This window comes from Paramisgurnus dabryanus, chromosome 18, assembly GCF_030506205.2.
Source record: "Paramisgurnus dabryanus chromosome 18, PD_genome_1.1, whole genome shotgun sequence".
In the NCBI taxonomy this organism is placed as follows: Eukaryota; Metazoa; Chordata; class Actinopteri; order Cypriniformes; family Cobitidae; genus Paramisgurnus; species Paramisgurnus dabryanus.
In genome coordinates this window covers 13,764,931-13,792,762 of record NC_133354.1, presented here as the reverse complement: position 1 = coordinate 13,792,762, position 27,832 = coordinate 13,764,931, and the positions used below count along the sequence as shown (strand labels likewise).

Genomic DNA, 27,832 nt, shown 5'->3' with positions numbered 1-27,832 from the left:
TGCGGAACGCAAATGTGGTTGAATGTGTTCGAACAGCCACACGCGACCGCCTTCTCTCCGCCCATTTATCTAATCTGAGGTATTAAATACAAGTTTTACGTTTTTTTTTCTTCTGGCGTGAACATACGGTGAACAGCACTATTTTTAGCCTTTCATTGATAAAACTACTGTGGGTGTTATCCATAGTTTCGTTTTAAAAGCGTAAAAGTTGGGCGATCCTATTTCATCAATTGCGCTGAAAAATCAGAGAAATCTCCAACATATAAACATACAAAACACTGTGCAGCATGTATACTTGCTAAACAAGCAGCCGACTCCGACATAATATTAGTTTGCGTCCATATAAACTCATACTCGCGTTTGAATGACAGCAGAGAGATTCGCCCACCGTCTCACAGACCACCCCCTCACAGTATTCAGGACAGAAGCGGTTGAAAGTGGACAAAAGAGACAGATTTAAATACCAGGTGTAAACGTAATGTGTCTCTCTCGTCCACTTGTGATCCGATCGATAAAAACACATCTTAATACCAAGTGTAAACAGCCCCTCTGATAGATTTGCCATTGATTAAGATAAACAATAGCATCTTTCACACAGTAATTCTGGTAAATTACCATAAATAAACCAGAATGAATTTACCAGTAAATAAAAAAATGTGCTGTTCACACAAGCAGGGACGTTTCGTCTTTTTACAAGTAAGACATCATTCACACATCAGTATCAAAATACAGATAAACTTCTTGAGAAAGCGGAAGTTACTTGTGGCACGTGGCGAATTCAGGGTTGTATTTGTAAACACTCCACGTCCGTTCAGTTGTGCTCGACTTTTACTATTGACAAAAATGAATGGCATAAGCTGTTCACGTACCTTAGTTGGTAGAGCGTAAAAGGTGATGGTTTCGATGTTGGGATCACACATACTAATAAAATGTATACCTTGAATGCATTTTAATGCTACTTACACACCAAACGCGGAGCATCACGTTACTCACTATAGATTACTCGCGGGATTTAACTTTGTGTCTTGCGAATTTTTCACTCAAGTTTAATATTTTTGACGAATAGCAAATAGCACGTGTTTTCACTAGGGATGCACCGAATCCAGGATTCGGATTCGGCTGTTTTTCAGCTGAGCGCTTGGTAGCTGTGATGCTTCAGCTGTGAGCCGGTTGGTTGCTGTGGTAATGTCCCGCCCCTCCCCCACTGTAATTGGACGGCCGTGTGAAAACTGACATTGACGAGCGGAGCTTCTCACTCAAAGTTAAATATTTTTGAACTGTCGGCGCCAGTTTTCAGCGCGGAGCTGCTTGCTTATTGGAAAAACGAGCATGTCGCAACGCATCGCTTTCATTATCCATAGGCTTATGGTAATTGTCAAAATAGTTTTTCCAACTTGTCATCCTGGCATAGTGTACAGTTAAAATTAAATAAAATGAAAAATACACTGCTGTGGACGTTGTTTACTTCATTAATGTGTTTTACTGTGTTAATGGAATAAGGATGCGAGTAGGATTCGGTATTCGGATTCGGCCGAATCTTAAACAGTGGATTCGGTATTCGGCCGAACCCAAAAAATCTGGATTCGGTGCATCCCTAGTTTTCATGGCAAATGCAGCATCTATATCGCGTTATTCGCATTGCCCCACGCGAGGACGCGTCTGATCACATCTTTGCATTGACTTTGTATGTAATCTGCTTGTGCAAATCGTTGAACTCGCGTCTGTGTGTGAACCCACAGTAAGTCGCTTTGGATAAAAGTGTCTGCCATATATTTGTAAATTAAGTCTGCTTAAAAGCGGATTAGCTGCTGAACTTATCTTAACAAAATTCATTTTGTACTCTTAGAAAGATTATATTCTCCATCTCATTACGAACCACAAATCTATTCCAGTATCAAGGTTATACTGCTATATGACATTTAGATAGTTAGGTTTAACTTCCTAAGGTTTGTCTTTTTCAGATTTCTTACAATGGGGGTTAGGAAAATTAAATAAATATTAGGGCTGAACGATACATCGAATTTTCATCGGCATCGCGATATGAACTCACGCGATGAACACATCGCAACAGACAGCCTTGACGCAATGAATGAAGGGAAAACGGTAAGCGCATGTAATAACGTTTGACCCATCACGTTTAGTCCTGAAGACATGGTTTGCGCGTTCATGCTATTAGGCCAATCAGGGGAACCCCCAAGTCAGCTACGCTCCGATTGATTTGTGAGGTGTCAGTTGCGACGCTGTGCCTGTTAGCAAAAATGATGGCGGAGGAAGGAGAGAAGAGTGAGGAAAATGTGTTTGTCAGACGAAGACCTTGTGGTGAAAAGGAACAGCACTTCAGCTATATAATGGAATTATTTGGGATTTAGGAGAGATGACGGCGCAAACACAGGTACTGTGAAAGCAGAGATTCACATATTGCTTCTATTGCGCGCTCAAGTTCATTATTTCAAATGTAGGCGCGCAGTATTTGTACTCTGGAAGCACCGCGGTCGCGACTCGCACGCGGTGCGACGCGCTCGTTTTTTCCAGGCTGTTCAAAAACATTTTAACTTTTCAGAATGACACAAGCGCAGCGTGCAGGTCATGTGACAATAACCTACGTGTTTTTAGGCGCGACATGTGAATGGCCCCTAAAACACGAAAAAAATATAAAATATTTATCGCAACTCACATCGTCATCGCAACATTAAACAACGTCACCGCACATCGCAACTTTTCCTCACATTCTGCAGCCCTAATAAATATAATAACCAAGTATTTTTGTTTGAACATGAAGCAGTGTAATTGTCCACGTTTGTGTATAACAGGTTCCAGTTAAACAGAATTAAGTATTAAGGTGCAAAAAAAGTGTGATGTCCACAGGTTTTAAAAGGTTAAAGGTATAGTTCACCCAAAAATAAAAATTCTGTCATCATTTACTCACTTTCATGTTGTTACAAACCTGTATAAATTTCTTTGTTCTGATGAACACGAAGGAAGATATTGTAAATGTATGTACCCAAACCGTTCATGCGAGCCTCATTCACTTCCATAGTTGGATAAAAGAATACTATAAAAGTGAATGGGGTTTGATTACAAACATTCCTCAAAATATTTTCCTTCGTGTTCATCACAACAAAGAAATGTATACAGGTTTGTAACAACATGAGAGTGAGTAAATGATGACAGAATTTTAAATTTTGGGTGAACTATCCCTTTAAAGTCATATAGATGGTTCCAATAAGATGGACTAACACTGACCCTTGGGATAAACCTAGTATTTGAAAATATTTAAATGAGGATATCACGCTTAGGGAGCAGCCTCAACAACAAGTGCGAGTCATAAGGCTGAATCACCATGGTGACCACAATCATACAGTAGCCATGGCTACAATCCATCACTCAGGCCCCTCCTTCCAATCTGTCCTCCGTCCAGAACGCAGGCAAGGCTAACAGGAAAGATGCCCTCCTGAACACACACAGATCTTTGCCAAATAAAAAAAGTTAAACAAAAACGTAAATGGCAACTTATATATTCTTCGGCAATCAAATCAGATTCTTGTGCAGGTTCGCCATTAATCCTTTTAAAAGCCCAACACATCCCAGCTGCATTGCTGTTTCCTATTGAATCACGCAAGATAAATGTGCTGCCTAAAGATGTACAATTGGAAATATTACCCCCTACATCCTACAGTTAGCAAAACGCCTAACATAAATCCTGAAATTGAGTATTCTTAGTGTGTTTGTCTCCGTCATCTAATTTCCAGAGCTGGAAGACAGATTGTACAGGTGAGCCGAATCCATTCGGATGACTGCTTACAGAAAGTGACAATAAAACAATGTGGCAGGGATGACCTTTCATCAACAGACCCTGAAGCGCGAGTATGAGGCAGGCAGTGAGGGTCACTCAAATGGGAAGTGCTTAGGGAACTCTGCCCAGTCAAAAAAAAAACAAGCAGCCAGTAGACATAAATCACTGCACACTGAAGTCAGTTCTGCTACATCAACACAGCTCCGAACCAAAACCTAGCAGGCCATGTCGCGCCCGTCTATACTAACCTAAATGAAACATTGTAAGTGAGCCATCTGTAATGTGCTACACTTGTGGGAATTCAGTACAGAGGACCTGTAGCTTAATTGGTAGAGCATTGCATTAGCAACAACCAAACCATAGGTTCGATCCCAGGGTATGATTCACATGCTGAGAAAATGTATAACTCAAATGCAAGTTGCTTTGATAAGTGCCAAATGCATAAATGTAAAGACTAAATATAAGAGCACTATATTTTATAAGCATCAATTAGGGTTGCACACAATAACGGAAATATTGAATATGTGACCCTGGACCACAAAACCAGTCCTAAGTCACAAGGGTATTTGAAGAGTTTGGTTCCAAAACGCAATAAATCCATTTTAACTAATTTAGGTAAAAATGTGTTTTCTATACCAAGAAAGTAACAAGATGAAAACCACTTTTTTTGTTACTAACTTTTACATAGCATCTTTATGTTATAATAACATTAAAAATTCGAATCCATAATTTGATTTTCAAAGATCTATTATAAAAACTGATTATTTTTTCCACAAAATGCAATAAATTCATACGGTTTTTATTCAAAATGCTATAAATCTGTTGAATCAATATATAAATGTGCATTAATCTTTGCCATGTTATATTCATTTAGTTGACTAGTGGTATACACTGATTAAAAGAAATAAACATTAATGGCATTAATCAAAACACTTACTTTGTCATATTAAGAACACTGTCATTGCTGCTGTCATCCTTGGGACGTCGCTGAACTTTTTGACAGCGATCAGCTGTAAAATGTTTTTGTCCTGCTTGATTTTTGTTTTTGTCCTGCTTGAAGTTTTTACTATGATCCTTTGTGGTCAATGTGTTAGCATGACAGAAGCTTGATGCTGTTGTGTAAGAACAAGCACCAGCTGGCATTTTACCTTCTCCCGAGTGCCTCTCACGTAAATTATTAGATTTTGATGGCTTACATTTCTTCCCCGCCACAAAAAAACCACCACAGGTTTATTAATGCCATCAAAAGTATTATTTTGTTTTGTTTGTTTGTTGATCACGAAGTACAAAGTAGATTAGGAAAACTAGGATTTTGTGTGAATTCAAAGCACCGCCATTATTGTTTACAATGCGTGGAATAGTGAGCAGTGATTTGTTAAAGAGGATTTATTGCATTCTGCAGAAAAGGTGGACTGCTGTTTATCGCAGTTTGAAAAAATGGGAGAAAATGACAGAATAACACGGGGGGGGGGGATATCGGATTTTGCGTAAAATTAAGTATTTACTTTTTAATACTGACCAAATACAATACTGAGTTTGGCGGCAACAATTTTTTTAAATGCCGTTTAATGCGTTTTGGAACCAAACTCTTCATTTGTAGCAATAGCCAACAATACATTGTATGGGACAAAATACATGTTTATGTCAAAAATCTTTAGGATATTACGTAAAGATTGTATCCCATGAAGAGATTTTGTAAATTTCCTAGCATAAATATATGAAAATTTTTGTTTTGTGAGTAGATGCAGTTGCTAAGGACTTCGTTTGGACAACTTCAAAGGCGATTTTCCCAATATTTCCATTTTTTTTTTGTTCAGATTCCAGATTTTCAAATAGTTGCATCTCAACCAAATATTGTCATATCCTAAAAATTCATCAATGGAAAGCTTATTAATTTAACTTTCAGAAGATGTATAAATCTCAATTTAAAAAAATTGACTGTTTTTGTGGTCCTGGGCCACATATGTGCATATTACAGTGGTCTGCAATAAATAAATTATTTTAATACTTGAAAAAGTTATGTATAGTATATAGCAAAATCGCATATTTTTCTCCAATATCAGGCAGCCCTAACATAAATATACATATCACAAACAAATTTGGTGTAAAACAATTTTTTATTATTTTAAATACTACTCAGTACTGTAAAAAATACGTGAACTTTGCGGTAAAACTTTCATAAAATAGAAGAGTTACCTTTTGAGTAAATATAAAAAAATCGTCATAAGAATTGGATAGATTATGAATTGTTGTGTGCAAAAAAATTTAATGAACAAATCAGACATCTAAAACCTTTCCATAGCTGAAGGTTTTGAATATCTATCAGACACACACGGCTTCATTATTTCTTGCAAGTCATTAATAGTGATCCAGCAGAAGGAGTGTGAAAAGAAAGCAAATAAGAGACAGTATGTGTATGTTTTTCATCACTACAGAAATATCCCATTGTCTGTGTTGCTTTCCTCTTGTCTTTCTATGAAGGAATTGTGACCTGTAACCATGGCAACGGTAAGTGCTTCTCTACGGTTGTTACCATGACTGCAGTACATGCTATAACTACCGTGAAATCGGAGCGGACGGAGCCTTTCAAAACATTGCTTTGGTCGGCTAACTAACCCGTTGATAGCGTTGATTTACACATAACAGCATTGAAATGGTTTGACAATCTCTCCCATAGCACTGTGAAGCAACACAAGATCCAGTGAAAGGAGTCACACTAGCTGAATGCAAACAGGGACAAAAGGGTTACAGAGCACACTAATGCTAGTTACACGCACAGCAAATCAATAAGGCATTACCTCTCTTTAAAACTCAAGAAAACAAATACCCCCTTATTTTTTCATATAAAAAAAAAATAGCATATTAAGGGCACATGTTCCACTGTCCTAATCACAATATTATAATCCCCACCCCCCATTAATGGTGGTCCCGATGGAACCCTGAAGGTGTTAACAACCAGCACGTCCGACGGGATGCTATTTTAAATCGGGCTGTCAGGGGTTCAAGTTTTCCCAGGAGTCCACTGCTGGAAAGCATAGACAAACACACGCCCGATAATTAACTTTAATGAGGCCTGTGTGCGTATGAGTGAGAGATAAAGGCAGGCAAAAAACACAACTTGAGCTTCACATACACCAAAACTGTGTTCCTTCCCTCCTCCTACTTTTATACGGGGGCGCGGATTGATTTTGCAAAGAGGTCCTCGAACAGACGCTCGAACAGACACCAAATATTCCACAAATATGGAAATGAGGGAAAAAAGTTGTCAGTAAATGAACACGTTCCCAACAAAAATCACTGCACAGATTGTTCACCATTCGTTTATTTCTAGCAAAGCAGGTGGCTTCTTCAATTAGATGTCTTATCGGCAGGACCTGACGGAATTCTAGGGAAAGCTCTGCAGATTTCCAGTGAACCGGAATGCATGTCATTCACAAATTCCCACACATCCCATGCACCTACCATTGGAATTTTGCCATGTCCATGCTATTATCTTTGAGGCTTATCTGTATGCCAGTGTAGTTAACAAAATTTGTATGAAACACAAAATTTGCCAAAATTTAAAACAATAAGTCTCACCGTTCTGGGAAAATGTATCAAATATATTAATAACTTCATCTCATAATTTTATCCAATCAAATACTCCCTAAAATGAGGATTTACTGAGAAAATAACATGATTATAATTTTTGGGTGAATTATCTTTCACTATAAAGAAGGTTGCCTTTAAAGGTAACACAAACACCGGCAAGTGCATTTATATGCACATATATTATTGTTTCAACTATCATAAATGCTTGCATCTAAAATTTGTGTTTCCGTGTGCCGCGAATCCTTCCACCTACATGATTTCACAAGTAGTGCATGCTCTCTAAACCCGAAGCCAGCCAAGCACAGAGCAAGAGAGCTGTCTGGAGCAACGCTGGATCAGAGCAATAAGACCTGCTGCAAAGCAAATCTGCCTGTGCTAATTCCTTCACAAGCCTCTTCCCACATCATTTTCCTCCAGCACACATAATCTTTCAGCTAAGCCTGCAATATGTTAAAGCAAATGTTATCACACCATATAAACAGCTCTGTTTCACAATCCCTCCCAGTCTAATAATAAGGCATTCAATGGATCAATGACCTTCAGTGTGCTGGCACAGATGAGAATTGCTCGGTTCCAACAACCCAATGTAAAATACACAAATAGTCAAAATGTGCCAAATGTTTAAATTGTGATTTAAACAAACATATCATGCATTATGATTATCATGCATATCATGTTAAATGGTTAACCCCTTTCAAACAGCACTTGGGTCCCAGAAAATAGAGCATAGAGGCTTCTGTGTGAACAAAAAAAAACCTCCAGTAAATGTTCTGGGATCGCTACCGTAAAGAGGACCTAGTAAAATTGCCATAACATTCATATAACAGAGCTCAGCTCAAACATAATCTAGAAAAAAGCAGTAGCAGTGGTGTAAAAACAAGCAAGAAGGAAAATGAAAAAGTCAATTGTTAACCGTAGAACATCTGTGACATGATTGATGGGATCTGCGGTAGGCAGACGGTAAGTGATTGTTTTTCCCTGAGCTCCTGTAGAAGGCATCTTGATAATGTGCTTCAGTGTGCCGCGTTAATAACGTCCTGCACTTCAGAGGGCTCCATCATTTTTAGACCCAGACCGTGGCAAATCATGCGCTTGAAGTGTATCCTATTGACACGCGAGCGCGGCATTCACTCCATGTTCTGAGAAATCTTCAAAGCCGGTACGTCACTGATGAATTCTTCTCCACCGCGAGAAAATGAGCGATGCCAAGTCATTCATCTCAGCTTTGATTTTACGCTGACTCCTCTGAGCTCAGGGAAGAACGCAAGTTATTTGATCAGTTAAACCAGCGGTTCCTAAACTGGGGGGTGTGAGATGGTGCCAGAGGGGCCCCAGTTATATGAGATTTGAATTTATCATAACTTCTGTGTAATTAAGTCGAAGAAAAATATGGCGACAAAATATTCAACAGCACTACATTGAATAATTTAATAAGTTGTGTTTAATTCAAAAAGTTTTTGTCATGAATTTTCTTTTCTTTTCTTCTACACAAAAGGAGGGGAGCATGCCGAAAAGTTTGAGAACTATTGAGCAAAACTATGCTTGTCGGTGCTGAGACTAACCAGGATAACTATTCTATCAAGTCGCTTTCATAATAGAGGTCTGATGTGGATCTGGACTCAACTAACCATGTACAGTAACTTTTTTATTAGTTATAGCGCTTTTCCATTGCATAGTACCCCACAGTATAGGTTAGGTCGGGTCAGCTCATCTCACTTTGGCATGGTTAGCTTTTCCATCGAGTTAAGTAACACTTCGCAGTGGGAGGGATTATAGGCGTGTCGTTATATTTGCACTGCCTACTGCTGTGACATCATACAAGTGAGAGCATTGTTGGAATGATATACATCCCCATACATTCATTTATTTCTCAGTCTGCCACAAAATTAAAATTGACCACCACAAATAGATGTTTGCACATCGCGTTTATCACTACCTCTGTCTCACATGACAGTTTCTGTACAAACACCAGTGGCGTCAGTTGATGCGCTCCGCTGAGCCTCATTCAAGTTGCATTTAAGCAAATATGCGGACATGCGCGACGCGAATGTGCCGCCACAAACTGAAAGTTTGGAAATAACTGTTATAGTGTTTCTGATTCTCAACCTGTGGATGTTTTTCATCGCTAAAAGGGAGTTTGGGGACTTACGGCAAAGCACAGATGACAACAGGTTTACTCGAGACAGCGCAAGCTGGCACGAAGGTAAAGCTAATCTTTTACATTATAGTTATGCGACATTTTGGTTTACGCTCGGGTCGCTTGGAACCCCAACCGAGGTGGTACAAAAAAAAAGTATGGACCCAAGCAGTGGTGTACTATGCAATGAAAAAAGCGACATTAGAAAAAATTCCACAAAAAAATCTTCATATCATGATTTCCAGAGGATAAAAGATAAATTGACCTCCTAAGTAAAAGTAAGGCTATGGCTTTTTGAGAAAATCTAATGCATATATTAAAAGATACTGAATATAAATGCATTTTGACTTGTGGCACTGGGAGATTTTTCATTAGACTTCAGCATAAACAAATGAAAATAGCTGGCAGTGCCACAAAAGTTATTGTAGATTCTCTAAAAATACTTGAAAGTTTACATAATTCAACCTATCAGGTCATTTTATCTTGTTTCAGGGATGTTAGTGATAAACGCGACGAATGCATTTTTCATTCTCGCAATAAATAAAGTGTTAAACTGATATAAAGAAACAGCAAATAGACATTCACTGTGGTATGTGCGGCGCATACCAAACACTGTGTATGCATTTCTACCCTTAATCTATTTGTCCAAGTGAGCAAAAACACTTCAAAATGTGCCCCAGGGTCAGAATTTTTCCATTTATTTAGCCGCCATTCTGTATCTCCTATTACTTGTGTTTTCTACCATTTTGATGAAAAGCCTGTTTACTCGTAGCATCCTTGCTATGAAACACCGCAACACAAAGCGCTACTTGAGCAAAGATAAAGCTAAGTCTGTCCTTTAACACATGATGAGCAGCGTCTATGTCTCCACTGACACTTTCTTTTCCAGACAGTAGACTAATGACTCCGCTTCTCCCATCCTTTAGACAGCTACAACTCCTTCCTTTCGCTCTCCGACACTCCCTCCTGGTTGCTCCCGGCCAAATCACAGTCTCTTTAAGTGACTGCGCTCTCCCTCACAGCCCAGTAAATGAACCCTTTAAAAGAGCCACAAGACACCAGCCGGCTCTGTGCCCTCAGTCACCCTGGCCGGTCGATAGCATCGCGAAGTTCTGGAGGCGATGATAAGGAGATTAAACTTGTCCCTGAGGGGGACGAGAAGAGCTTCCATCCCTGACCCACCACCGGCCTCTTCCAGGGAAAACTCACCCCATCACTGTTCAGGTCGCTTTGAACTTGGTGTGACATCTAATGGATGCAAATGATGCTTTTGGTTACGGACAGCAGTTTGGGATAGGCCACGGCTAGCCTTGGGTCAAACCGTAGCGGATAATCATAACAATGTCACGTGAGAGGTTTAGGCTAATAAGGGGAGTCATAAAATGCAAAGGACAGACAGAAAAAACAGCAAGAGGTGGCGAGAGACTATTACAATAAAATTAACCAAATAGTTAAACGTGTTTCTATTCTTAATAACTTAACTTGCAGCACACAAGTTATTAAAGCATTCTGGCTAATGCTGTTGGGGGATATGTGTACTTTTAAATTCGAAACAAAAAATACCAACATTATTTTAAGTGCAATATGCTAAATAAGGCTGGGTATCGATTCAGATGTTCCAGATCGATTCGATTTCGATTCACAAGCTATCAAATTGATTCGATTCCGATTCTCGATGAAATTTTCGATTCCGGTTCTCAGGTAGGTTTTTATACTCGATTCTCGATTCAACTCAATGAATATAGATTTAATACACATACTACATTAATAAAAAAGAACAGTGAACAGCAGTTTACAAGTGGGTAATTAATAAAAAGAAATTAAAAGCCACAACACGTCTTGCTTGCAAAATCTAAAATGCTTCCATTCCTCCGTTCAATGTTTGCGAAAATAAATATGAAAAAAAAATCGATTCTGCTCTTTGAGACCACGTTTTAAAAAACGATTAATCGAAAAATCGATTTTTTTGCCCAGCCCTAATGCTAAATATATACAATATATACTGTAGATTTAACCAAAGATGTTAGAGGAGCCCTGTCCTGAATGGTGATCTGTATTCTCTCTCAATGGTTTTAAATCATGTTCTTCCTCCACATTACCATGGGTCTGTGGGGCACTGGATCTTCACAGGTTGTGATAAATTGCGATCCGAGAGCATCAACCACGTGCCGACTTCTCACATGCAGGCAGAGAGAGGTAGGCAGAAGCCCAACCTGAATACAAAGCAGTTCAGAAAGCTACATTTAACACGCTGATGCTTCAGTGAGCTACTCCAGGGTCACAGCTGCCACGAAACGCTGAGACAACACGGCCATCAAGAACATATGACAGGGGATAAACTACTCTGTACGTGATGCACAAATCTGAGGAAGACAAAAACTAAAACATAAATATGAGAAAGGTTTGAAAATGAGTAATAATCTAATTACATGTCACGTGAAAACAAAGAGACACATTTGCCGCCTGTCAGAAATGTCAACAGTGTACAAACATGCGGCTTCATTTAGCACCTGTCCTATTGTCAGTGCACAGAGTTCTGCTTAAAATCCTGCAGCGCCACACATAGTTTAACATTTAATTGCATTATATTTGTCCTAAATTAACATTAAAGGTGCCAAAGAATGCATTAAAACAATAAGGTACATTGTTCCTGATATCTACACAGAAGGTTTCTGGCTTTATGTAGTGCAAAAATGATCCAGAAACAGTTTCACATGTTTATTTACAACTCTAGGATTTGTCCCCAGAATGAAATGGTCTATTATGACTTTTTTTAAAAGGTTCATGAATAATAAGCAGCTTTTCTTCCAGTAGCTCTGTGTGTGTGCACAAACAGACCTTATTTTTGAGCCTGTATCAGAGGATCAGAAGATGCAGATTTTAAAATATTCTCATTTTCCAGCTTCCCTAGAGTTAAACATTAGATTTTTATCATTTTGGAATCCATTCAGTTCATATTATCCATCTATGCCTAAGGTAATTACTACTTTACATTCTACGGCACCTTTAAATTTACAAATGGCCTTTATCCTAGGCTGCAAGATGAACGGCACAACACTGCATTAATACGATAAAAAAAGCCTTCACAGGATTCTACCAAACACTGAATAACAGCTATAAGAAAGCAAAAATCAGATTTACCTGCATCATATACTGATTAACATGCAAAAGTCAACTATTGTTAAATGAAAAGAAAGATTGTTAAAACTAGGCAATCTTTCATCAGGAACAGACATTGAGTAATACTTGAGCTGATGCATGCAAAATATGTGCATCCAGTGTGTGATGTCATTTGTCCTAGACATGACAATGTGGGACCGCCTTTGTGCCAGTGTGCCTTTGTGCCACTCCCCAGGTAACTGCATTTAGTTCATTGTTACTCAAACCTACACCCAACACAGGGTCACACATATATTTTCCAACAAATATACAGGCATACATTCAAAAAAATTGAGATACAGCACTCCCGTATAGAGATACTGGAGAATGAACTATGATAGTAAATCTAAGAGCAACACTCTTGATGACTGCTGACTTGAGAGACCTATTTAATCTGAGCAATAAACTCAAGAACAGAACTGTCAAGACCTTTGCCTCCCACGCTACATGAAGACATTGTGTAAAAACTGAAAATAGAGTACTCTGAGGAAAACTACACATAGTAAGCGCACTGCAAAGAGGTATAAATATCCAGAGAAACAAGACGACTTTTCAAGACCAATATTTATACATATAGCAAACCAACAAAACAATTATAAATATAAATATATGCACCTATAAGCTGAAATGTTACAAAAACAAACAGTAGCATTCAATTTGTGGTAAAGCTTACAGTATATATCAGGGGTGGGCATTCCTGGTCCTGGAGGGCCACTGTCCTGCAAAGTTTAGCTCCAACCCTAATCAAACACACCTGAATGTCATTTCCAAATCATACTGAAGCCTTTAATTAGGATTTTCAGGTGTGTTTGATTAAGGTTGGAGCTAAACTTTGCAGGACAGTGGCCCTCAAGGACCAGGAATGCCCACCCCTGGTATATATTATATATATATTTTATATATTCAACATACATTATGGAGCACATGATGAAGTGGATTTTCACATAAGACTACGGGCAAGCTTTCAATACATGTGTGTTGCTATACCTAATGGTCCTGGTCCACATCAAAACCCATGCAAGATGCTGGGAGAGATCTCAGTGCGTGTGGCAGAAGCTCTAATGAGATGTTTACCAGCAAAGAAGACTGCATGCTCTCCCATCATCACCTTTCATTAGGAATGATGTTGAAAGCGATACAAGCCTGTAGGGTCGTGCTGTTAAACTAAATAGATGTGCAAGAATATCCAAACACAGCGCATTCCAATTTTGTCTGAGACTTGCCATGAAAAACCTATTCGAACTCACCAACTATTCCATAAAATGCCAGTTATTTAAAGAGCACCTATTGTCTGAGTCCCGTTTTTAAATTTCCTTTGGTGTGTAAGTGCGTATTAGTGCATAATGATATGCAAAAGGTACGAACCACAAACGATGACGCAAGTTATCTTCTCCAACACAAATCTCTTTTCTTGGACTACAGCAAACACACGTATTGTAAGGCAATAGTTTACTTCCTGGAATTGGTGATGTAGACAAGACCGACATTATCATAATTCCTACCGCTTTGGACTCACAGCCTGTAAGTTAACGCCTGTTAGCAACCGAATGTTTTAAACATGGTAAGGAGCGTCACATTTCCTGCCGACGTCAGAGATTTTCAGGCCAATCACAACATCCAGATTAGCTGTTCAATCAGGGACACAGAGATTTTCAAATCCGTGCGTTTCAGGAAGAGAGTGAAATCTGGAGCTAGAAAAATGTACGGTGTGTGTAAAAGAATGTTTTTTTTTCATAAACCACGCGAACACATTGTATTATACCAAATACACAAAATAACGTTTTTTAATAATAAAATATGTGCACTTTAAAAATTTTATGTGTACAATATCTATCAAGACATAGGGAAAAACACTATGTTGAAATCAATATTTTGATTTATGAGTGATGTGTCCTGTATTATGTCTTGAGTGAGGTGCTGTCGGTGTGTGGAAAACAGCAAGCAATAAATTGAGGGTCCCGGCCCATCTGTTATAGCATTCAGGGATGAAAGTGTGATGACCACTGGGCCAAACATATAATTATAAAATGAAAAGCGGTTCACTTATAACGCATCTCATGCTAGTTCGGAGATGTTTCCATTTTTTGGACAGTTAAACCTTAGGTTGGAAACATATAAAGTCTTGTATTCAGGTCTGCAATTAATGCATTGGGTGGCAAACCATATGTTGTGACTACAGGCAACATGGAGCAATGGACCTGCTGGGCCACCATCTTGATCACACAGCGTATTTGCTTATGCTTGCTTTATGTGTATTCTCTAGAAAGCAAAAGAAACATGCAGGCAAGGATATGGTATATTGAAAAGAGCACTATAAAACAAAACTATGGCACTGGGAACAGTGTCACCAACATAAACAACCCACACCTTTTGAACAAAGAGGTGGCGGTAGCTATTCAATGACTTTTGTGCCATGAAAGAAAGGCCATGGCAAATGTCGTTATGTTATTACTAGGAGTAAAAAGATTCACATAAATTATATATACAGGGGAACAAGTAAGCCTTTCCTGTCTGTGCACAGAACACATCATTTTACCATATGGGGATTGGCAGTGGCCCAGCTAAATTTTAAAATGGAGTTTTAAAGGATGGGGGTGTTTGTAGAGAAAGCTCTAAACAGTGCTGGCGGTCGCTGTAACTCAAATCACTTATTTCATGGTTGCAGCCAGAGTATCAGGAGGATGAAATTGGCTATGAAATTAAAGAGACGGGGCTCTAAATAATACGCTTCTTCCACCTTACAACAATCTTTCAAGGTCTTTCACCTTAATGGCATTCTGCAGTTACTGAACAGGGAGCCTCACATAGCCAGATTACATAGCTTAAAAAGCCACATATCCATGCTAATGTGGCCAAGATACACAGATTCAGGAGTCAGGACGGTAAGAGATTGATTGACATATAAAACAGCCTACCACAGTTCACAGATTTTTGTGTGAAGGGCGGTGCTATCTGATATTTGAAATGCCACACTAAGGCTGCATTGACACGTTAAGTCTTAATGCACAGATCCGATCTTTTGATCAAATCCGATTTTTTTGCCCTGCCTGTTTACACATACTTTAGACACGCCTCATATCCGATGTTCGTGTTTACATTAAACTCCCGCCCAGACAGAATGCTAGCTTAACTGGGTATATTCTTAGCTATCCAACAATAATATCATCATCTCTTATTTAAAGTAAAGGACATTGTTAATGATTACCTTCGGCATCATCCTCCACATTGTCTTTCTCTGTCATCACGTCGTCTTCTGAAAAACTGTTGAGAACTTCGGGGGCCGGCAGCTAGGTTTATAGCCCAAAATTCGCTCTAATTGCTCATAAAATGGGCAAAGGTCATTCTGTCCTGAATACTGCGGTTTTTGTGATCCTTAACTTCCTAATACTTGGTTTTAATGCTTTTTATTCTGCGCTGGCATTGCAGCCAGGTGCAGCCATTTAGCGTGTCTCTTCCTTTCTTTAGGTGCGAAATAATGATGGTCAGCTCAATCCGTCGTGGAACATTGACGTCATAATCAAGCTGAATCGGGTATGTTTAGACGCAGTTCGGGTGTCTGGATATAGGATATGTATTCGATAAAAAAATCCACATTTGGAAGTGCTCAGAACAGATAGGAAAAAATCGGATCTCTGTAAGTTTTTTGTGTTTATACATGTGCACTAATATCCGATCTGTGTTAGATGTAAGCACTAAATCCGAATTTTTTGTGCGAGTGTAAATGCAGCTTATATACTGCAATAGAAAACACTTATGGCCAGACAGTCTCAACTATTGTTATAAAAATAAAATTAAAATGTCAGAAAAATGACTGCCCAAAACAATCTAGTTAATATCTGGATAATTTGGTCAACCTCACAGCTTGCTAACTGGAGTTACACAGACAAAAAATATTTTCAACCCAGCACTGGATCAAAAAGGGATGAACCTAACAACCTAGGTAGTAATTTAACTAGGGATGCATACCAATTTTTTCGCGATTAATCTATAGCAGAATAAAAGTTTTTGTTTACATCGTATATATTTGAGAACTGTGTATAATAATTGTGTATATATAAATACGCACACACGCATGTATAATTTTAAGAAAAAATATACATTTATATATTAAGTATTTATATAATATAAATTATACATAAATAGACAAATGTATATACACATGTAAACATTTCTTAAATGTATACATGCATGTGTGTGTGCATTTATCTATACAAAGTTATTATACACAGTTCACACACACATATATGATGTAAACAAAAACTTTTATTCTGCTATAGATTAATTTGACCTTTGCTGGGGTGTTTCAAACTAAATTCTGGGACAAATATATACGTTTTCCGAGTTAATTTCACCAAAAGGCAGAGTTTGTTCCTTTTTGACCCAATGGTGGGTTGAAAATAAAAAACTTTTAAAAAAGTTATTTACTCTAGATGTAAAAAGAAAAAAAGAAAATGTAAAAAATTTGTGCATTTATTCTAGGAGTTGCATAAGCCTGTTGCTTGATTGCTTTAGGAGCGCAAAGGGTTCGATCCCTAGAAACACACATACTGATAAGATACCTTGTAATACACTGTAAGTCACTTTTGATAATGCGCCTAATGCATAAATGTAAATCTATTCCATATATGCCATCAGACATCTGTGGCCAGTCTGTGGGCACAACAGCATTTGATACTACAGTACAGCAGAGATCAAGACAACAAGACAAATATCTCCTTAGACCTATATATGAAAGGATCCTTTAATTACATCAATATAACAAAGGATTACAGTTTTCTGATAGCAGGGCTAACATTTAGTTCCTCTTTTAGTCCTTCTCTGTGTTTAATATTGGGTCTTCGGATGCACTGAGGGTTTATTTGGTGTATTCAGAAGCTAAGAACGCAAATAAAGGCATCCATGATTTAGGCATAAGCATGCAGAAGCTGCAATTGATGTTAGTTTAGATCTCAATCCATGCATAAAGCTGCCTATGAAAGCAAAACAGCCAATTAAAGCAGATGGGCCCCAAAAAAGCGCTTTTTCATTAGGACCAAGAGATGAAGATTGTCTCTGGTGCAAAGCACACGCCAGCTCTTTATTTTCAATAGGCATCGTCGGGGTGATTGAAAAAATCATTTACATATCTCTTGAACCGAAATATATTAAACACAATGCTATGCCAATATATGCTCTCGGTAAAATCCATTAAGATCCCAGATAAGAGGGTAAACATGAGATTTCTCTAAATGATATAATTCATTAAAAATTACGGCGTGTCACATAGAACAAACACTTTCTCTAATAACGAACACCCATTGTTATGAGGGTGATGTGAATTAGACTCTATCGCAGAGGTCAGTTAATACGGTAAGGAGTGATATGGGCCACAAGAGCCTATGGGTCGATAAAAGCCAATCTCAGATACATCCACACAGAGCCCACACTTCTCTCACCTGTTTTAAGATGAATAGAGACCTTGTTATACAAGTTAAGGGCTGAATTTCAATCTAGGCTGTTTTAAAACATGAACGATACTAAGAGCAGTGTTTGCTGACATGAAGCGATAGATCAGCATTCTAATGAAAAAGGAGAAATTTATGTTAAGAGATAAATTTGGGAAAATAAACACTGGAGAGCAGCCCGGGGATGACTGTTTTTAGCCGCAGTGCTGCAATGAATTAAAAATGTTCAGTCGAGTCTGGATGCAGACCGGACACTTTAAAGCAAAAAAATCTGCATGTCATACAAAAAGTTGTGTTTTTACTCAAATACTTAATCGGTTTATGATTTTAATGATAATGAATAGATAAAATGTTGTTATCACAAACAACAATGACAGGTCATTGCTGGTCAGCACTGATAAATGTATTGGGTAATACATACAGGGTCGTACATACAGGGTCTGTAGAATTAACATTAAAATTATTGAATTTCAGTTATGATTCAAAGTGGATTTGCCTTCACAGACACAAGAGTCCAAGTCTGCAGCTTAAACTCTTCTCAAAGCATTTTGGTGAGCCTGCTTGGAAAATCAGTCAATATTAAATAAATATGCATGAGGGTGACACACAAAACTGGTTGAGAGAGCAATTCCTCTAAATCAAGCTCTTGATCTCACAGAGAGATTAGGGCACTTCTGCTACAGTACTGCTGGTAGCTTGTCCTGTGACATTAACACTGACAGAAACACTGATGGAAAAGCCAGTTTTAACACAGTCTAGCATGCAGTGCTGCCAAAATGTCTGGTGTAAGGAGACATCTTAAAATAAAGATGAATCAAATATGTGGAAACACAGCGAAGTAATCTCATATGCATGACTGAATTAACGATTTAAAACTGTTAACCACAGACTAAGTGGAAAAAATATTTGTTGGCACCGCAAGGGTCATGGGTTCAATTCCCAGGTAACACATATTGATAACATGTATAGCTTAAATGCATTGTAAGTTGCTTTAGATAAAAGCATCCACCAATATATAGAAAGTAAACTGCAGCAGATCTTCAAAACAACCTGAGGGTTTTCTTTAATCTTGGAACTGACATTAGCCAAATATCAGAGAAATTTCTATTCCATGTTGTGCAGATAAGTACAAATTATCAGAATTTTCTGCATAAGAAACTAGTCCAATCAATTTAATAGCGGTTTCACATAAACAACTTTGCCAAGTCATGTACTAAATTATAAAAAAGATTTTAAGTATGATGGTCCACTATACTGTATAAACACAACTCTCCACATTTACGATTTACATAATTACGATGACAAATCTTGAACTTATCACAATGAAACACTATAAACCCCTATAACCTGTATTTCCAAATGCTACCTTATAAAACAGTTCCTTTTCTGTCACTGGGGTGGCACCCTCAAAGGTTCATATTTGTACCTTTATGGGTATAGACGGTTTCATCTGACGAACTTGCGGTGAAGTGATTACGCATCTGAGTGGAACTTCCCGTTTCTGTTTGTTTATTGGTCTGAGTAGTTGCTAAACCGAACTCTGCAACAAATACCTCGTCGAAAATAACAAATGTTTTTGTTTCCTAAAGACTAGGGAAGACGGCGATCATGGATTACAGCTCTTTAATGACAGGTTTGGAAGCCGATCTGTAGTTAAGATTGTATACATTATATAGTCATCTTTTTGCACAGTAACGTTAGCTCAGTTAGGGCTGTCACAATGATTAAATAATCCTCTCATCGCGATTGTTTGACCTCATCGCGATGATTTCAGATCACCGCAATGATTGCATATCTTTCTAAAAAAAAAAACACGGGGAAGCTGCAAGCGTCTGTATAAATGAGACAGTATCAGATTATTTTTAAATATGTCTTAAATGTGTATTAATATTTACTGCCAGATGAACCTTGCAAAAGATTTAATTTAAATAAATGACAACAAAATGTGAAAATAATTTTATAAACACAGAAAAAATATAAGAATTAAATGTCAAACCAATATAACAGACAATTAATCGTCATAATCGTCAAAGCCCTAAAACAGCCAATTAATTGTCATAATCATTACAGTTTATTAGACAATTAATTTGTCAAATTTCAAAACCGTGACAGCCCTAAGCTCTAGGGGTGGGCCGGTTTGTATTTTTTTTACCGCGGTCGGTAATCAACAAATTCCCACGGTTTTTCGGTTTATTGGCAAGACAAAGAGTTAAATAACATGATTTATTTATCTTCAATACAAAACACGTGCAAATTACTTAAGGAACATGTAAAGTGAATATTATTTCCTTCCACATTTCTTCAATTTCAACATTCAACAACTTAAACAATTAATATTATCAGTTAAAAAAAATGTTAACGCATTAACGCATAAAAAAAAAACCTACAGACATTTCGCCACTTTTCTATCCTTAATTTGTGAATAGCCTGTAAATGACGCAAATTATTGCTGCCCTGATGGTCTGGTAAAATAACCATTTTTATGAGAAATCACTTGTACTGCATATGTGTCCGTGCTTGAGTATAGCTGGGAAGCTGCACTGAGACGCGTGTGTGTGCGCAAGATGACGCGGTCCGTCTGTCTCGCGCGCGCCCGGGCAGTCCGCGTCTGTTAGTTGAACTAAGGTAACCTACTTGTTTATTTAGCTTGTTATCAGAAATAAACTACTCTAACAGGACTTTGTTGTTATTGATTCTTAGCGGAGTTTACAGGAAGTAACGTGTGTTCCACGAACGCTGTTTGTTTATGTTGTTACTGCTGAAACCGTCTATACAATGCATTGAAATGTACCCTTTGGGAAACATTATATCATAAGGAGCTATTTTGTGTACCTTTTAAGAGCAGTTAAATGTTAGGGTACAAAACATTTAAAGGTACATATTGTACCCAAAAGGTAGAAGATTATATTATGTTTGTATACCTGTAAAGGTAAACAAACACCCCAGTGACAAAAAAACGAATAGTTTGGTACCTTTCTCTGACAGTGTGTTTTTTTAATCAAGGTAGATGTCCTCTAATGTGATAACAAAAACAAGGCTGTATGGGACACATAGAGCCCATTTAAATTGCTGTATTGAGACAGTACAAATGTCTATATACAGTAATGTGCAAAAGTCTTAGCCCACCATGCCAGAATTAGATTACCGGTAGTGGTTTTTGCAATGTTATAGTGATCATATATAATTGTTTCTCAGTCTCTTTAATAAAATACATCCAGAAAATGTGTATGTGGTATTAAAAACTGTATAAAAATGTAAACCGATGAGTCAAGTTTTTAGGGTAAGCTCCCCTTCCACTTGAGCAATCGCAGGAAACTGCAGGATCTCTTAAACCTAAATAAAATTAAATCCTAATTTCTCATTTTACAGAAATTTTAAAGATGTGTTTAGTGCAAAGAGAGGTCACATTACACACCAACAATGCCTAAAGAAGTTATTAAATTTAATTTTTACTTTTTTTGAACATATTTCCTGTATTTTCTGTTTGTATCTTAATAAAATAGATTGTAAAAATAAATGTGGATGGACATTAAAGGAACAGTATGTAAGAAATTTTTATCAATTAATCATAAAATGGCCCTGATATGTCATTAAGAAATCATTTTAATTTCAAATAGTTATATCACTGACAACAGTGGTCTGGTCAGGATATTGACATTTAAAAAGTGGAGTTGCAGCCCTCAATTGATGTTTATGTTGTCGTTTTGTGTATTGGCCACCAGTTGTGTGATTGCAGTACCAGTTTTAGCCACAAGTTTTGTGATTGCAATACCAGTTTTGGCCACAATCCTACATACTGTTCCTTTAAAACTTCTAAAACAAGAGGTGGTGTACCTCTGGGGTACTACTATGAACTCTTTGGCCGCAAAGCTGTACTTTTCAAAAAAGGGTTTAGCCTCAGTAAAAGCTGGGGTACAATTTTTCTGACAGTGTACCTTTATATCTTTATATGCCTCAAAATATGGCTTCTACCTTGACTAAAGTCCATCCCAGAGATAAAGAACTAGTGTGAAGGTGAGCAGTGCACTAAAAGTATGGTGCAGTTAGCATTCTTACCTTACGACCGTCGCTGGCGTGGCAGTTGACGTTTAACGGCGTGAGCAGAGCCATGAGCTTCTCTTCATTTCCGCTCCTGAAGCAAAGCAGCAGTATTTTAAAGAACATGAGGGAACCGTAAAACAGAAACAGCTAACACAGTGAATTCACATGGAAGAGAATTAACAGAAAGATGGGGGAATAGATGTCATAGTCAAGATAGGAAGAGAATGCAAGATGAACAGCATCTGTCTGAGGTTTTCTTAACTGAACGAAAAACCAACAACATAACTTCAAAATAATTGATCTGGGAAAATAAAATTGCTAAAAATACCCAGACTTAGGAACTGCAATGAGTCATATTCACAGAATATGATGATAGTGACATCTCCAGCCTTTGGCCTACAGAGGTTTGATTCATCAACACCTGCCAACTCCTCCTCCACGCACGGTCGGTAGGCCGAGCGTGACCGAATATGATTTGCCAGTCCTGCCACAGCCAACAACCTTCTCCCATATGGGTCAACAGATAAGCCTGATGCTACTCTAATCAAAAGTGACCATTGGGAAGGTGAAATATTTGCCATCTAACACTATGCCCATGCCTCTGCGCTGAAACATACCGTTATCACATTTCAACATAGCTATTTTTGCATGGTTTCACACTGGTCTAACATAATTGTTAGATAGTTTTTGCATGCAAAGCCCCCATGCAAAACAAGCAAAGCACAGAGGAGCTCTATCTTTGACCTAACCTTGCCAAAAGCTACAAAACCAGTAGGGTTTATTCTACCACAGAGGACCTGATCCACTCCCAGTAACTACAGATAACTGACTTCAGTGAAAAATCCAAGATCTTTCATTTAGATGCGGAAGGGGGGAAAGAGGACTGGCTGGGAGATTGCAACTGAAAAGAGAGGATGAGGAACAGGAGGGTTTCATCAATCTTCTTGATCTGTTTCCAGATGCATCACGGTCTTCAGGAGATTACCACTAAGAAGAGCGCAGGGCACAAGTTAAACCTGCCTTTCTCTAAAGTTGTTCATCTGTCGATTTGCTCCATCCACCCTTCAACCTACAAGTCTCTACATGGGACTGAATTTTTAAACAATTTTTAATTCATAGAGTTTCCCATGCCATTATCAAAAAGTGGCCACTGAGATCAACATAATTCCCCAGCAATGAAGCCCCCCGTGGTCGTATTTCTTCCTAATGATCGTGTTGGGAAGAATTACAAGGCCTTTGTAGTTCTTTTCTCTCTTGATCATTAAACAACAAGAGTCACGCTTTGTATCCCTGCTGCAGGCTGTGCCTGAAGGCACTGCTATAATGGGGGGCAAAGATGATGGAGATGTAGACCTGAGAATGATAAGAAACGTCTTTCTAAGCAATGACTGCTGGGATTGCCGGTGTGTCACGTGTTTCCAGGCCTGTTTCTCCATGGCTACATTTTCCATAACACCACTATAAATACAGATGTTTGTTGACACTCGAATTCCCCAAATACACAAAAACAACAGGCAGAAGCAAGGAAAGCGAAGTTTATATTCTCTCAAATCCTCTGGTTCTTCCTGCAGCGCTCAGAAACCAATTAAAAGCACCGCTGAGAATTCATCTTTCTGCCTGTGGCATAATGCTAAATAGAAAACTAAAGGTCTGTTCTCCGGGTCATCACACGTATGTATAATAACACCTACTGAGTCAGACATCTCCAGTCAGACTTAATCCATGTGCACAGACAGTTACTGTGAAAACAATGCTGGAGACCGGAATTACACGAGAGAATGGAAAATGAAATAACAACATGTATAAAAGACATGTACTCACCTCGCAGCTTCCAGAAGTTCGTCCTTCTTGTATTCACCTAAATGGTTACAAAAAATCATGGTGTCAGAGGCAGGCAGGATGAAAGACGTACAGCAGCAGCAAGAAGCCAGAGTCACAACGGTACAGCAGACCGCCGACTGCCTCACACAGTGACACACACACACACACTCAAACACACGCGCGCATCAGTGCACCAGCAGTCTTTCTCTGCCTCTCTCGCCCTTTCTCTCTCTCTTTCTCTTCTGGTGGTTGTGGCGTAGCCAAACGCGCACCCCTCCCGCTCGATAAAACTGTGACGTTGGGCGGCTTGTGGACGCGGCATCGGCAACGTCTTGGATACGGCAGGCGAAATGACGCACGTCCGCGCTCTCACCACAAATTAAATGGCTCTCTGTCTCGGGCAGACAGGCGCACACGCATGCATGCATGCATATACACACACCCCTTCCCTTGTATACAGTGAGCCCAACCTCCTTAGTACATCCCTTACATTGTCTACTTATGTTTGTATGAAGGAGCCACTGGCTGTGATAACATCAGATAAGGGAAAGGAGGGGGGTGATATGAAATAAACAAATTCAGCCCATCCCCTACCCATAATACCTAGCCTTTCAGCCAATCAGAGGGCCACAACTAATTCAGCTGTGATTTTCCCCACCCCCACATGTGCTCTCTCTCTCTCTCTCTCTCTCTCTCTCTCTCTCTCTCTCTCTCTCTCTCTCTCTCTCTCTCTCTCTCTCTCTCTCTCTCTCTCTCTCTCTCTCTCTCTCTCTCTCTCTAGCAAGGGTTGTGGAGACAAGAGAAGCGAGAAATAAAGGGGGAGGATGCAAAACGACAGGGTGAAAAATCAGGAAATTCTATGCAGAGGTGGATGGCATGTCATATGGACTGTGGTGGGGGGGGTGTTCGCAAAACAAAATGGCTTAAAACTAAATGTGCAAATACTGTCTGAGCGGAGGTTGTCGTGCAGTCACCAACAACAGACTGAAGGTACATAGTAAGAAAGAATGAAAACATGCATTTATGATAGGGGTGTATTTATGAATGTGATGTTTATTAATGTTTGCCATCTTTGGAAGATTCAACTTGTTACAGCACATTATATATTAATGCATTTACATAATATAGTGCAATATATCTGCCAAATATGGCTGTGACGGCTGTCACATGATGATGAGCCACAGTGGTGTGCACGTCACAAACTAAAAAAATACTTGATATCTGTGATATGTGAATGCAAACAGCCAGCAGACTCAGGAGTTAGGGGGAGTGCACACCAAAGCTTTTACGCCCGCAGCCGGCACATGTTTTCAATTGTTTCCAATGGAAGTTCAGCGTTTTTCAAAAAAGCCAGGAGCTAGCGGTTTTTCTGCGCTGAACGCTGAGAGTTAAAAAAATATTCAACTTTGGGTGAAAAACTGCTGGCATTCGGCATCCTCCAGGCATTTTCAGCCGCGTTTAAAAGTTTCGGTGTGCACAACCCCTTAGTGGTTATTTGCAAGGTGAGGCAACTGATATCAGTAATGACCCGCTGGCTTGGGGGCAGAAAAATGAGGCAAGATATTTTGTCTCGGTTAAGGTTGTGAAAAAGTATCAATATGCGTTACGAGTACAGAACCAGAACGCGTTTTCGGAGCGACTGGAAACATTTGTATTTTTGTATTTTAAACACGAGGGATGTATTGCTACAACTCCTTGTAATGCATATTATAAACAGGATTACTACTTAGTGATCTGCGTTCGAACAGAGCGCAGCTCTCTGCACATGCGCGAGACAGCCGCCAAGATGCACCGGGTTATATTTTAAACAAAAGGGATAGTTTGCCTCAGCTCGCATGAAACGCATGAAACTGAACAAATACGTAAGGATTACTTCTTTAGTTTATGTTTAGACTTTGGACAGATGCGAGAGCGCATGCATGTGAGACAGAGAGAAGCGCAGCTGCTTATCGCGCACTGGTTTTATTTCAGATGCTAGAAGGAGTCCAAGACGCGTGGAGAAATAAAGAGAAAAAGACGATGTATTTTATTGCTCTATTTGCCAAGTGTGTTTAATTAGCCACACTATGAGACAGAATTGCGCAACTTTCTCTAGAGTTCAAGAGATCTGATCTTGGAAGGGAATAGGACATAGGGAGGATCACTTTCGATTAGAACCCGCCCTTTATTTTTTTGTGAGCGGCAGTCGCGTAGGTTTTAACCAATCATTTAACAGATTATTAACAACCAATCATAAAAAAAAATCTGAGCTCAAAGTGGAGGGTTGAGAAGATTTTATTTAATTCAAAAATCTCATAAAGAAGAAATTATGACAAACAGAGAAGAATTTTCATTTTGTTTTATGCTGTACTTTCATCTACCATCTTTTTGTGACTCTTTTTTACAAAGAACCGCTTTAGGCCCCGTTTAGGCACCGGAACCGTTTTAAAAGTATCGATTTGGCACCGGTATCGGAAAAAACACAAACAATACCCATCCCTAGATATTGCGCGATCATCATGTGAATTTGCGAAACCTCATGGGTCCTCATCACTTCAGCACGCAGCCGCTCTGCAACAAATACGGAACTGGTGGGTATTGGCGGACAGCGGAGTGGGAAGCTACAGCCGCTCCGCAGTTGGTGGAAATCCGGCGTAAGGTCACGATTCAATTTGATTCTCGGTTTTTACATTTTTTTTGAAAGCACAAAAAAATCCAATGCCATTTTTAGACAAGACTTTTATGAAATATAATATCTGACCTTGAACCCGGAGATGCCCTGCCATGTTAGTCGTGCTGCCAGTGGAAAAATATGGTAGACGCATATACCTGATAAAACTAAACTTCCTGTCAGATGAACATTCCTGTCAGTATTTTGCACCTTAAAAACGCGCTTTTATTACTGTCAGATGAGATCATGAGATTACACCCCAATAAGTCATGTTTAAATTCTGTTTTCATAACTCTTAAGCAACTGAAATAAGTTATGAAACTTAAACAGATCTCAGTTCAAAGAAACGACCGGTCCGGTCACAGACGATTCCGCATCAACGATTCCATTTTTTACATTGAAGTTCGAGGTTGTGACTTAATTTTGATCGATTTCAATTTAAAATCGAAATCGTGACACCCCTATTAATGACAAGTCACTTAAATGGTGGACAAAAAAAGGATGATTTACTCTAAGGGCAACACTGTCATGACCGTAACCTTCTTAAAAGTAATGCCAAAAATCTGAGCATATCCAAGCCCAGGCACTCTGAAATTTCCTGCGTGCTAGGGAGTGGGAACAACAAACTCGCTGTTTTAAAACCCTACGTGCTTAACAACCTCTCTAGTGCAAGGAAATGTCAGAGCCACGCATATTACAAAGATGCAAAAAAAAATCTTGTTGTGTTTGGGGTTAAAACTGAAGCTCAGCTTTAAGGGGAATTTAAGGAGGTTTGGCATAACACATATGCAGTTAATAAAGATAGCCCAAGACAATGACTACAAAATAAAACACAAAAGAGAATCAACAAATATTGTTTATTTTTGTCAATGTATGCTTTTTTACATACAAGTTTTTTTTTATGCTTTCGAATATTTTAATAAATCGCAGATTCCCTTATATGCTGTAGTTTGTGCTTTATTGCAAAATTATTTTTTGTCCAATAAATACCTTAAAAGCTTAGTGTTAATGTCCCATATCGAACTAATATAAATGTGATTTAATTTAAAGGAATAGTCTACTCATTTTCAATATTAAACTATGTTATTACCTTAACTAAGAAGAGTTGATACATCCCTCTATCATCTTAGTGCTTGCACGTAAGCGCTGGGGCGCGCTGCGACACTTCGATAGCATTTAGCTTAGCCCCATTCATT

At 38.7% G+C, this 27,832-nt stretch overlaps 1 protein-coding gene across 4 annotated transcripts in view; it reads right to left on the bottom strand.

The window, feature by feature from the left end:
- tnksa (tankyrase, TRF1-interacting ankyrin-related ADP-ribose polymerase a) overlaps positions 1-27,832 on the bottom strand; it is a 119,543-nt gene that overhangs the window by 44,883 nt on the left and 46,828 nt on the right. For all 4 annotated transcript variants that reach the window (XM_065286772.2, XM_065286773.2, XM_065286774.2 and 1 more), the window contains 2 exons: positions 23,987-24,023; positions 22,181-22,256 (listed from right to left, as the gene is read on the bottom strand). In XM_065286772.2, coding sequence (XP_065142844.1) covers positions 22,181-22,256; positions 23,987-24,023 — 113 coding nt within the window. The remainder of the gene's footprint in view (positions 1-22,180; positions 22,257-23,986; positions 24,024-27,832) is intronic.